Raw genomic sequence first — 13,408 nt, forward strand, 5'->3', positions numbered from 1 at the left:
TTGGTAAATAAATTGGTGCAATCGTTTTAAAGCTTTACAAAAAAAAGCTGAATCTTTGACCCTAATAATATCCAGGTACAACTTAAATGCTTAGATACATGATGCTTTATCCATACAATAAAATAGTGTATTACTTAAATGAGATTTTTCTTTGGGTATTATGGGTGATTTTTTTTTTCTTTTTGTTTTTCTGAGAAGTAGCATATTATGTAGAAGCTTAAAGAAGCACCCTCTTTGAGTTAGACTTCCTGGGTTTGAATCCAGGCTCTCATAATTTTTGTGACTTTGGACAAGTTAGTCTTTATGTGCCTTGGTTTTTCCATCTGCAAAATGGGGATGAATGATAGTACCTACCCTGCAGAGATGTGAGGATTTTAAAAAGGTCTTCCATGTGAAGCACTTACAACAGTTCTTGGTACATAGTAAGCATTCAACAGATGTATGTTAAGTATTTATTTATTTTCAAAATTTTCTCCATTGAACATCACAAACAGCTAAGAAAAATAAGTGAAAAATTTGAGACTGGGCATTAAATATGAAGCTCAGGTCCATCATCCCAGAGATAACTACAGTAAATAATTTAGTGTATTTTTTTTTTTTTTTTTTACATTTTTGGAACTTGGCTGACTTCATATAAATAATGCTTTTCCCCAAGATTTTGTTGTGAAAAATTTCAGTTTTATAATAAACACATACTTACCACCTAGCTTCCACCACTAATATTCTTCTATACTTTTACCACATTTATTTCATCTATTTATATTTCATCTATTTATTTCTATCCCCATTTAGTAATCCATCTTATTTGAAGTAAATTATAGACATCAGTGTTTTTACTTCAGAATGGACATCATTAAGAGTTTAATATTTGCTTCTCTTTTGAGGTAAAATTTAAATACAGTGGAATGCACAAATCTTTTTTTTTTTTTTATTTTATTTTTAAACTTTACATAATTGTATTAGTTTTGCCAAACATCAAAATGAATCCGCCCCAGGTATACATGTGTTCCCCATCCTGAACCCTCCTCCCTCCTCCCTCCCCGTACCATCCCTCTGGGTCGTCCCAGTGCACCAGCCCCAAGCATCCAGTATCGTGCATCGAACCTGGACTGGCGACTCGTTTCATACGTGATATTTTACATGTTTCTATGCCATTCTCCCAAATCTTCCCACCCTCTCCCTCTCCCACAGAGTCCATAAGACTGTTCTATACATCAGTGTCTCTTTTGCTGTCTCGTACACAGGGTTATTGTTACCATCTTTCTAAATTCCATATATATGCGTTAGTATACTGTATTGGTGTTTTTCTTTCTGGCTTACTTCACTCTGTATAATAGGCTCCAGTTTCATCCACCTCATTAGAACTGATTCAAATGTATTCTTTTTAATGGCTGAATAATACTCCATTGTGTATATGTACCACAGCTTTCTTATCCATTCATCTGCTGATGGGCATCTAGGTTGCTTCCATGTCCTGGCTATTATAAACAGTGCTGCGATGAACATTGGGGTACACGTGTCTCTTTCCCTTCTGGTTTCCTCAGTGTGTATGCCCAGCAGTGGGATTGCTGGATCATAAGGCAGTTCTAGTTCCAGTTTTTTAAGGAATCTCCACACTGTTCTCCATAGTGGCTGTACTAGTTTGCATTCCCACCAACAGTGTAAGAGGGTTCCCTTTTCTCCACACCCTCTCCAGCATTTATTACTTGTAGACTTTTGGATCGCAGCCATTCTGACTGGTGTGAAATGGTACCTCATAGTGGTTTTGATTTGCATTTCTCTGATAATGAGTGATGTTGAGCATCTTTTCATGTGTTTGTTAGCCATCTGTATGTCTTCTTTGGAGAAATGTCTATTTAGTTCTTTGGCCCATTTTTTGATTGGGTCATTGATTTTTCTGGAGTTGAGCTGTAGGAGTTGCTTGTATATTCTCGAGATTAGTTGTTTGTCAGTTGCTTCATTTGCTATTATCTTCTCCCATTCTGAAGGCTGTCTTTTCACCTTGCTAATAGTTTCCTTTGATGTGCAGAAGCTTTTAAGGTTAATTAGGTCCCATTTGTTTATTTTTGCTTTTATTTCCAATATTCTGGGAGGTGGGTCATAGAGGATCCTGCTGTGATGTATGTCAGAGAGTGTTTTGCCTATGTTCTCCTCTAGGAGTTTTATAGTTTCTGGTCTTACGTTTAGATCTTTAATCCATTTTGAGTTTATTTTTGTGTATGGTGTTAGAAAGTGTTCTAGTTTCATTCTTTTACAAGTGGTTGACCAGATTTCCCAGCACCACTTGTTAAAGAGATTGTCTTTAATCCATTGTATATTCTTGCCTCCTTTGTCAAAGATAAGGTGTCCATATGTGCGTGGCTTTATCTCTGGGCTTTCTATTTTGTTCCATTGATCTATATTTCTGTCTTTGTGCCAGTACCATACTGTCTTGATAACTGTGGCTTTGTAGTAGAGCCTGAAGTCAGGTAGGTTGATTCCTCCAGTTCCATTCTTCTTTCTCAAGATCGCTTTGGCTATTCGAGGTTTTTTGTATTTCCATACAAATTGTGAAATTATTTGTTCTAGCTCTGTGAGGAATACTGTTGGTAGCTTGATAGGGATTGCATTGAATCTATACATTGCTTTGGGTAGTATACTCATTTTCACTATATTGATTCTTCCAATCCATGAACATGGTATATTTCTCCATCTGTTAGTGTCCTCTTTGATTTCTTTCACCAGTGTTTTATAGTTTTCTATATATATGTCTTTGGTTTCTTTAGGTAGATATATTCCTAAGTATTTTATTCTTTCCGTTGCAATGGTGAATGGAATTGTTTCCTTAATTTCTCTTTCTGTTTTCTCATTATTAGTGTATAGGAATGCAAGGGATTTCTGTGTGTTGATTTTATATCCTGCAACTTTACTATAGTCATTGATTAGTTCTAGTAATTTTCTGGTGGAGTCTTTAGGGTTTTCTATGTAGAGGATCATGTCATCTGCAAATAGTGAGAGCTTTACTTCTTCTTTTCCAATTTGGATTCCTTTTATTTCTTTTTCTGCTCTGATTGCTGTGGCCAAAACTTCCAAAACCGTTGAATAGTAATGATGAAAGAGGGCACCCTTGTCTTGTTCCTGACTTTAGAGGAAATGCTTTCAACTTTTCACCATTGAGGATAATGTTTGCTGTGGGTTTGTCATATATAGCTTTTATTATGTTGAAGTATGTTCCTTCTATTCCTGCTTTCTGGAGAGTTTTTATCATAAATGGATGTTGAATTTTGTCAAAGGCTTTCTCTGCATCTATTGAGATAATCATATGGTTTTTATTTTTCAATGTGTTAATGTGGTGTATTACATTGATTGATTTGCGGATATTGAAGAATCCTTGCATCCCTGGGATAAAGCCCACTCGGTCATGGTGTATGATCTTTTTAATGTGTTGTTGGATTCTGATTGCTAGAATTTTGTTAAGGATTTTTGCATCTATGTTCATCAGTGATATTGGCCTGTAGTTTTCTTTTTTTGTGGGATCTTTGTCAGGTTTTGGTATTAGGGTGATGGTGGCCTCATAGAATGAGTTTGGAAGTTTACCATCCTCTGCAGTTTTCTGGAAGAGTTTGAGCAGGATAGGTGTTAGCTCTTCTCTAAATTTTTGGTAGAATTCAGCTGTGAAGCCATCTGGACCTGGGCTTTTGTTTGCTGGAAGATTTTTGATTACAGTTTCAATTTCCGTGCTTGTGATGGGTCTGTTAAGATTTTCTATTTCTTCCTGATCGAGTTTTGGAAAGTTGTACTTTTCTAAGAATTTGTCCATTTCTTCCACGTTGTCCATTTTATTGGCATATAATTGTTGATAGTACTCTCTTATGATCCTTTGTATTTCTGTATTGTCTGTTGTGATCTCTCCATTTTCATTTCTAATTTTATTGATTTGATTTTTCTCCCTTTGTTTCTTGATGAGTCTGGCTAATGGTTTGTCAATTTTATTTATCCTTTCAAAAAACCAGCTTTTGGTTTTGTTGATTTTTGCTATGATCTCTTTTGTTTCTTTTGCATTTATTTCTGCTCTAAGTTTTAAGATTTCTTTCCTTCTACTAACCCTGGGGTTCTTCATTTCTTCCTTTTCTAGTTGCTTTAGGTGTAGAGTTAGGTTATTTATTTGACTTTTTTCTTGTTTCTTGAGGTGTGCACAAATCTTTTTTTAATTAATTTTGTTAATTGAAGTGTAGTTGATTTACAATATTGTGTTTCCGGTGTATAGCAGAATTGATTCAGTTATACACACACACACGTTTTTCATTTTCTTTTCCATTATGGTTTATTATGGGATTTTGAATATAGTTCCTTGTGCTATAAAGTAGAACCTTGTTTATTTTATATATACTATATACATGTGTGTGTATGTATATGCTATGTATAGTATCTGCTAATCCCAATTGGAATACACAAATCTGAAGTGAGTTTTGAGAAATACCTTTATAAGCCAAACCTCCAACAAGATACAGCATATTACCATCACTCCAGATGGTTGCTTCATACCCTTTCTCAGTTGGTCCACCTCACCAGCTCTGAGATAACCACTATTTTGAATTTTTTTCCACTGTAGTTTATTTGGGGCTTACCTGGTGGCACTAGTGGTGAAGGACCTGCCTGTAATGCAGGATATGTAAGAGATGCAGGTCTGATCCCTGGCTTGGGAAGATCCCCTGGAGGAGGGCATGACAACCTACTGCAGTATTCTTACCCGGAGAATCCCATGGACAGAGGAGCCTACAGTCCATGGGGTCGCAGAGTCGGACATGACTGAAGCAACTTACCACGCACACATGCGTGCACATAATTTACTTAGTCTTATTAGAACCTCATACAAATGGAATCATACATTATGTACTCTGAAGGCTTCTTTCACTCAGGATAATGTTTTGAGATTCATCCATGTTGTTGGCTGATATCAGTAACTTTGCTGAGTAATATTTCAGTGTATGGATGCAGCACAGTTTAACCATTCTGCTGAGATTCAGAATTTTATTTGGAAGATAACATTAATATGGTTATGGTTGGTTTGAGGCCAATGGATATGCATAGCCATTTTACTAGTTTCTGGCACAGCAAACAATAAGATAACATTTTAATTAATTAAAAAAAACTCTTCAGGAGTATTCCAGCTTCTGGTTTTAAAGTAATAATTGTCTATATAAGAATAGTTTCATGACAAATGATATATTCAGAACAAGAGTCGAGAGAGAATTCTTTCCTCTGTTCCCAGAAGAATTGATTTTTTTTCCTGTTTCTGAACAAGTGATATTAGGAACACTTTTTTAAAAAATTAATTTATTTTAATTGGAGGATAATTACTTTACACTATTGTGATTTCTGCCATACATTGACATGAATCAGCCATGGGTGCACATGTGTCCTCCCATCCTGAGCCCCCCTCCCATCTCCCTTACCACCCCATCCCTCTGGGTTGTCCCAGAGCACCAGCTTTGAGTGCCCTGCTTCATGCATCAAACTTGCATTGGTCATCTATTTTACATGTAGTAGTATACATATTTCAATGCTATTCTCTCAAATCATCCCACACTCACCTTCTCCCACACAGTGCAAAAGTCCTTGAATATAGGATTGTCATTACTGTCTTTCTAAATTCCATATATATATATATATATATATATATATATATATAAATACACTGTATTGGAGTTTCTCTTTCTGACTTCACTCTGTATGATAGGCTCCAGTTTCATCCACCTCATTAGAACAGACTCAAACACATTCTTTTTCATAGCTGAGTAATATTCCATTGTGTATATGTACAACTTCCTAATCTATTCACATGCTGATGAACATCTAGGTTGCTTCCATGTGCTAGCTATTATGAACAGTGCTGCAATGAACATAGGGGTACATGTGTGTTTCAGTTGTGGTTTTCTTGGTGTGTATGCCCAGTAGTAGGATTTCTGGGTCGGATGGCAGGTCTAATTGCTGTTTTTTAAGGAATCTCCACACTGTTCTCCATAGTGGCTGTTACCAGTTTGCCTTACCACCAGCAGTGTAAGAGGGTTCCCTTTTCTCCACACCCTCTTCAGCATTTATTGTTTGTAGACTTTGATGGCAGCCATTCTGACTGGCGTGAGATGATACCTCATTGTGGTTTTGATTTGCATTTCTCTAGTAATGAGTGATGTTTGAGCACCTTTTGATGTATTATTAGCCATCTGTATGTCTTCATTGGAGAAATGTCTGTTTAGTTCTTTGGCCCACATTTTGATTGGGTTGCTCATTTTTCTGGTATTGAGCTTCATGAGCTACTTATGTATTTTGGAGATTAATTCTTTGGCAGTTGTTTCATTTTGCTTCATTCTGAAGATGCCTTTTCACCTTGCTTACAGTTTCCTTTATTGTGCAAAAGCTTTTAAGTTTAATTAGGTCCCATACTGTTTATTTCTGTTTTTATTTCCATTACTCTGGGAAGTGGGTCATAGAGGCTCTTGCCGTGACTTATGTCAGAGTGTTCTGCCTATGTTTTACTCTTAAGAATTTTACAGTTTCTGGTCTTACATTTAGACCTTTAATTCATTTTGTTTTTGCATATGGTGTTAGAAAGTGTTCTAATTTCATTCTTTTACACATGGTTGACCAGTTTTCCCAGCACCACTTGATAAAGAGATTGTCTTTTCTCCACTGTATATTTTTGCCTCCTTTGTCAAAGATAAGGTGTCCATAGGTACATGGTTTTCTCTCTGGGCTTTCTATTTTGTTCCATTGATCTATATTTCCGTCTTTATGCCAGTACCATACTGTCCTGATGACTGTAGTTTTGTAGTATAGTCTGAAGTCAGGAAGGTTGATTCCTCCGGTTCCATTCTTCTTTCCCAAGATTGCTTTGGCTATTTGAGACTTTTTGTGTTTCCATACAAACTGAAATTATTTGTTCTAGTTCTATGAAAAATACCATTGGTAGCTTGATAGGGATTGCATTGAATTTATAGATTACTTTGAGTAGTATAATCGTTTTCACTATATTGATTCTTCTAATCCATGAATGTGGTATATTTCTCCATCTATTTGTGTCATCTTTGATTTCTTTCATCAGTGTTTTATAGTTTTCTACATATAGGTCTTTTGTTTATTTAGTAAAATTTATTCTTAAGTATTTTACTCTTTTCTTTGTAGTGGAGAATGGGGTTGTTTCCTTAATTTCTCTCTTTTTTCATACACGTTGCAGTGTATACGAATGCAAGGGATTTCTTTGTATTAATTTTATATCCTGCAACTTTAATTCATTGATTAATTCTAGTAATTTTCTGGTGGTATCTTTAGGGTTTTCTATGTAGAGTATCATGTTATCTGCAAACAGAGTTTTACTTCTTTTCCAGTCTGGATTCCTTTTATTTCTTTTCTTTGGTTGCTGTGGCTAGGACTTCCAAAACTATGTTGAATAGTAGTGGTGAGAGTGGGCACCCTTGTCTTGTTCCTAATTTTAGAGGGAATGCTTTTCAATTTTTCGCTGTTGAGAATAATGTTTGCTGTGGGTTTGTTGTATATGGCTTTTATTATGTTGAGGTATGTTCCTTCTGTGCCTGGTTTTTGGAGAGTTTTTATCATAAATGGGTGTTGAATTTTGTCAAAGGCTTTCTCTGCATCTGTTGAGATAATCATATGGTTTTTATCTTTCAATTTGTTAATATGGTGTATCATATTGATTGATTTGCGAATATTGAAGAGTCCTTGCATCTCTGGATAAAGCCCACTTAGTCATGATGTGTGATCTTTTTAATATGTTGTTGGATTCTATTAGCTAGAATTTTGTTGAGTATTTTTGCATTTATGTTCATCAGTGATATTGGCTTGTAGTTTTTTTTGTGGCATCTTTGTCTGGTTGTGTTAGATTAGGGTGATGGTAGCCTCATAGAATGAGTTTGGGAGTTTACCTTCCTCTGCAATTTTCTGGAAGAGTTTGAGTAGGATAGGTGTTAGCTCTTCTCTAAATTTTTGGTAGAATTCAGCTGTGAAGCCGTCTGGTCCTGGGCTTTTGTTTGCTGAAAGATTTCTGATTACATTTTCGATTTCCATGCTTGTGATGGGTCTGTTAAGATTTTCTATTTCTTCCTGGTTCAGTTTTGGAAAGTTGTGCTTTTCTAAGAATTTGTCCATTTCTTCCAAGTTGTCCATTTTATTGGCATATAGTTGCTGATAGTAGTCTTTTCTGATTCTTTGTATTTCTGTGTTGTCTGTTGTGATTTCTCCATTTTCATTTCTGATTTTGTTGATTTGATTCTTCTCCCTTTTTTCCTTGATGTGTCTGGCTAACGGTTTGTCTATTTTATTTATCTTCTCAAAGAACCAGCTTTTAGTTTTGTTGATCTTTGCTATAGTCTCATTCATTAATTTTTCACTTATTTCTTCTCTGTTTTTTTTTTTTTTTTCTAAGTTGGTCAGTCGTGTCCAACTCTTTGCGACCCCATGGACTGTAGCCTACCAGGCTTCTCCGTCCATGGGATTTTCCAGGCAGGAATACTGGAGTGGGTTATCATTTCCTTCTCCAGGGGATCTTCCCAACCCAGGGATCAATCCCGGGTCTCCCGCATTGGAAGCAGACGCTTTAACCTCTGAGCCACCAGGGAAGCCCTCTTCTCTGGTTTTTATGATTTCTTTCCTTCTGCTAACTTTGGGGTTGTTCTTTTCTTTTTCTAGTTGCTTTAGGTGTAAAGTTAGGTTGTTTATTTGATGTTTTTCTTCTTTCTTGAGGTAGGCTTGTATTGCTATGAACCTCCCTCTTATCACGGATTTTACTGAATCCCATACATTTTTGGTTGTCTTGATTTCATTTTCATTTGTTTCTATGCATATTTTGATTTCCTTTTTGTTTTCTTCCATGATCTGTTGATTATTCAGAAGCATGTTGTGTAGTCTCCATATGTTTGTTTTTTATAGTTTTTTTCCCCTGTAGTTGGTATGTACATTGTGATCAGAAAAAGAAACTTGAAATGATTTCAATTTTTAAAAATTTGCCAAGGCTACATTTTTGGCCCAGGATGTGATCTGTCTTGGAGAATGTTCCATGTGCACTTGAGAAAAAGGTGAAATCCAATATTTTGGGGTGAAATACCCTGTAAATAGCAATTAGGTCTAACTCGTCCATTGTATAGTTTAAAGCTTGTGTTTCCTTACTAATTTTGTTTGGTTGATCTACCCATAGAAGTGAGTGGGGTATTAAATCCCCCACTATTATTGGGAACACTTTTTTTTGTATCTAAATAACCAACTCAGTTCATGTACAAGGGGAAAATTATAGCAGTAGACATTGCATTTTCCCCCTGGAGTGTTTTCCTATTTCATTAAAATATTCATAAAATGAATACTTCCATCTGTTTGTGCCTTAGCTATTGTGAATGGTGCTTCAGTGAACATCTTTGCATGGCCAGATGTGTCTGCATCTCTGATGATTTCTTTTGAATAGATTTAAAAGGTTATTGATAGGTCATAATGGTTATGAACATTTATGGTTCTAACAGACACATTGCTAAATTGCTTATTGAAAGAGTAAAGCAGTTTACATTCTAACCAGTAGTACATAGGAATAGATATGTGTCCTTGCCAAGAATTGTTTTTATTTTAAAGGTAGGAATAAGATGAATGGAGAAAGCACGGTATCTCTTGGATATACTTGTTTAGGAAAGAATTAAATTTTTTCACAGAATGTGGGGGGTGAACTCCATTATAGGTGTTTAACATTTTGTTATTCGTGACCTTTCACTTTTTTAGCATTGAGGTAATGGTGGGCCAGTCAGAAGAGAAAATCTTATAAAAATAAGTTTGGCCATGTAATTTACCACAGAGGTGTTTAGGTATTTATGGGAGCTAGTTCTGAGTTTCTGTTGTGATTTATAAACTTGGCTCCTTTTTATTATCCAGCTTGAAGAAAATTCGTGGCAAAGTCTGGAAGCAGAGAATATCTAGCCCCCTGTTCAACACCAAACAATACACAATGGAACTAGAGAGGCTGTATCTACAGATGTGGGAGCATTATGCAGCTGGCAACAAACCTGATCACATGATTAAGCCTGTTGAAGTCACTGAGTCTGCCTAAATAAAGACACCATGTACACAGGAGAATTACCCCTATACCTGAGCCTCAACCTTCTGGTGAAAGGGAACTAGATATGTACTTTTTACTTATCTGTATGGTATCATGTTGCAGATGGGTGACAAATAATGATAATACAATAGCACAGCCAGACTTGCTTCCTGCATGATAGGGAGAGACACAGGAGATGGGAAACTGCTATTCCACAAGGAGTCTCCATAGGATTTTGCAGCAACCAGGTGGTGCATAGGTCTGGAAGGTCTGATCTCCCTTGGTCTTCCATGGGATGGATAGTGTGGAGGGGAGAGAGAGATTGTCCAGCCGTTTTGTGATTCCATGGATTGATGAGTCTTCTGAATTAATTTTTTTCTTTATATTTTGGGTATTGGAGCTTTTAAAAATGTTTGGTTTCAGGTATTTTTATTCATGTGAAGTGTATATGATTCTCTTGAAATAAGGTTTTAAGCTAAATTTTCCTTGTTTTAGTTTCTGAACTCTATGGATTAATGGGAACTTTGCTGGTGTAGTCTTTTTATAGGTTTTATAAACCACTTGAGCCTATATCAGTCGTTTTAGTGTCTGACATAATGTCTGGAGCTATCAGTGCTTTGTTGGTTTAGATGATGATGACAATGACGATGATGATGATGACTTAATATTTTTCCTGGTCTGTTTCCTAGTTCCTTCTTCCCCTCCCCCGACTTTAAAATTTTTCCTGTAACTTGGCTAACAAAACCAAGTCTGATTCAGAACCTCCCAGAGTGTTTCTCTTAAACATATCATCTGGTGCCAAATGAAAATTCTTAGGAGTGATTATTAATTATGAAGGGCACAGTTGTGGTACTGTCATTGATGATAATAATATAGGTTTTCTTGGCCTAGAGTCTTGACCTATTTCACCAGTGTTTTACCTTTGACTGTCCCTCTATGCTGCTTCCAAAAGTGATAATGTGTGATAATATTTTTACCTTCATTTCTGAAGTTTGTTTTTTTAAAGTGAGTCCTGTTCTTCCTATTTCTTTCAGCAGAAATGAAATCCCAGGTAAGTATTCAAATATTTGATCAGTAAGTCACAGTTATCTCTGATACATTAAATAACTTTCATCAAAAACATGTTATAGGAAAAAAGCTCGAAAGGACCAGATAATGTATATGAGTAATTATTTTTCAGACCTTCTAGGGTATCATGTGTTGTTAACTGTCTTCTGGACTTGATCCTGAAGTCTTTTCGGACTCAGCCTCAGTAGTAGCAAACTGCACTGCTACTTGATTCGGAGTACAAATTAGACTTTAGCTCTCCTGGAGCTTGAGTTTTTTGGTATTAAAAAACCATAGGAATAAAATTACTGAATTTCAACAAAGGATCGAGAGCTTGAGGCTTAAATAAGCCAACATATGAATATATGTTTTTGTCTTGCTGTACTGCACATATGCTATCCAGTAACAGGTAATATTTTGTCTGCTAGTAGTGTTCTAGATTATAATGTCTTTCCAAAGTGCTGAGGCAGTGCACCTATTTTGTAGTTGCAGCTGATGCCTGAATGTATCCTAGCTGACAAATTATTGATTAATAAGAACTTTCTGAAATTTCTGAAAGATTCATACTATTAACCAAAATCTGAGCAGAGAGTCTCAAGTGTAATTCTAACCAGAATTACATGTTAATGAACTTGTGTACCTTTTAACAATGTAAATGAAAGAACATCAGTTTAGGGATTTCTTAATTTATTTTTTATCTAATTAAGATACCAGTTAAAGGTTGCCAGCTTGGTTGCAGATAAATTGATGTTTGAAATTCACCAAGCTACTTAATGTGGAATAGGATAATATACTTCCAGTGCCCTCAAGGCTGTGACCTTACAGCCATTTTACATAGCACATCATTCCTCCTATAGGGATGAACCTTTTCCTGGCACGAAAAGTAGCCGCTCTGGTTGAAGCTTTGCTTATCGTAACAGGCTTTTGTTTCCAGGTAACATGTCTGTGGAGGACTTATTTCTGAATAGAGATATAGATATTACTGGAAACTACTTGTTTTTTTCTATTATACTCTGCTTTATCAAAGAAGTAAAACATTTAAATTGTGCTACAGAAATTCAGATGTTGTCTTGCAATCTTTAAACAATAAATGAATGATTTGCCCTTAATATGGCTGATGTATTTTGTGTTCTGTTAAATTGAGCGTTGGATGGAATAATAGGGTCCTCCTATTATGGGGTCCTCCTAATATGATGAAATCTATATTTCAACAGTTCCCAGCAACAACAGGACCAAATTTCTTTATAGTGCACCTATGATAGTAAGAATTATTTCATATTCTCAGCCATGTGTGGTGGAGCATGGGTGAGGTTGGTGTATAATCTATTAAGACTTGAGAAAGCCAGAGACTCGCAACGCACTCACTTGTGCTTGTTCCTGTTTAGCTTATAACCATTCTGGCTTCTTCATCTACCCTTGTAGTCTCATTCTTTATGTGGACTGTTCCTTCCCACTTTGTATGGTGGTTGAACTCAACCACAGGTATGAGGAAGGAGGATATCCATGTATCAGGGACCAGAACAGGCTGTTCAGGTGCCTGTTTTCACAGAGATATAAACAAGAATTTGTTTCCAATAAAATATCTGGTGCTTTACCTCCTAAGTTCTGTGGACTGTAACCCTCAAAGCCCTAATATAGGTTGGTGTTTGTTTCTTGGAAGATGGAACAAGAAAGGTATCCAGTAACTTAGTCATAAATACCTACCACCACCCTCTTGACTATTTATCAGGAATCTGCATCAGTTATTTTCAGTCTGTTTCAGCTCCTTCTGCCTCCAGTCTAAAGGAGTTTATGTACCTTGAATAAACTTGTGTAACTTGTCGTTTGATTCCAGTCCTAAATCCACTCTTTACTTGAAGCACATGCCTTTTAATATTAACTACAGCTGATGTTCAGATTCTTTCCCCAAACCTCTGAGGCACACAGTTATGTAAGCCTCATTTTATGGAAGCAGCTTATAGAGGTAAATTGAAAGTTTCTTATAAGAGATAAGGTTATAATGATAAACCTTTTTTAACCCAATTTCTTATCAACTCAGAAAGTACCTTTATATATGTAGATAGGCAGTTTGGTGCTTCAGACTAATTAGTGCTACTGGAATTTGAATTCTAGCTCCGTGCCACTTTTTAGCCACTGATTGCTGTAAAATGAGAGTACTAACATTGCTTTTTAAAAGTGTCTGTAAGGATTAAATCCAAATAAAACGTTTGGAACCGTGTCTAACATGAGATAAACTCGTTATTAATATTTTTAAATGTCAAGGACATTTTGTTTGTATTCTGTTGGCCAAATGCT

The 13,408-nt window shown here is 36.0% G+C and overlaps 1 protein-coding gene across 3 annotated transcripts in view; it reads left to right on the forward strand.

Moving 5' to 3' along the window:
• The window catches only part of OGT (O-linked N-acetylglucosamine (GlcNAc) transferase), a 45,492-nt gene extending 33,270 nt beyond the window's left edge, over positions 1–12,222 (forward strand). For 2 of the 3 annotated variants that reach the window (XM_006050820.3, XM_044936427.2), the window contains one exon: positions 9,904–12,222. In XM_006050820.3, coding sequence (XP_006050882.1) covers positions 9,904–10,078 — 175 coding nt within the window. In that variant the 3' untranslated portion in view covers positions 10,079–12,222. 3 annotated transcript variants of the gene reach the window in all.
• Positions 12,223–13,408: the final 1,186 nt, after the last annotated feature.

The sequence above is a fragment of the Bubalus bubalis genome, chromosome X (genome assembly GCF_019923935.1).
Source record: "Bubalus bubalis isolate 160015118507 breed Murrah chromosome X, NDDB_SH_1, whole genome shotgun sequence".
Classification (NCBI taxonomy): domain Eukaryota; kingdom Metazoa; phylum Chordata; class Mammalia; order Artiodactyla; family Bovidae; genus Bubalus; species Bubalus bubalis.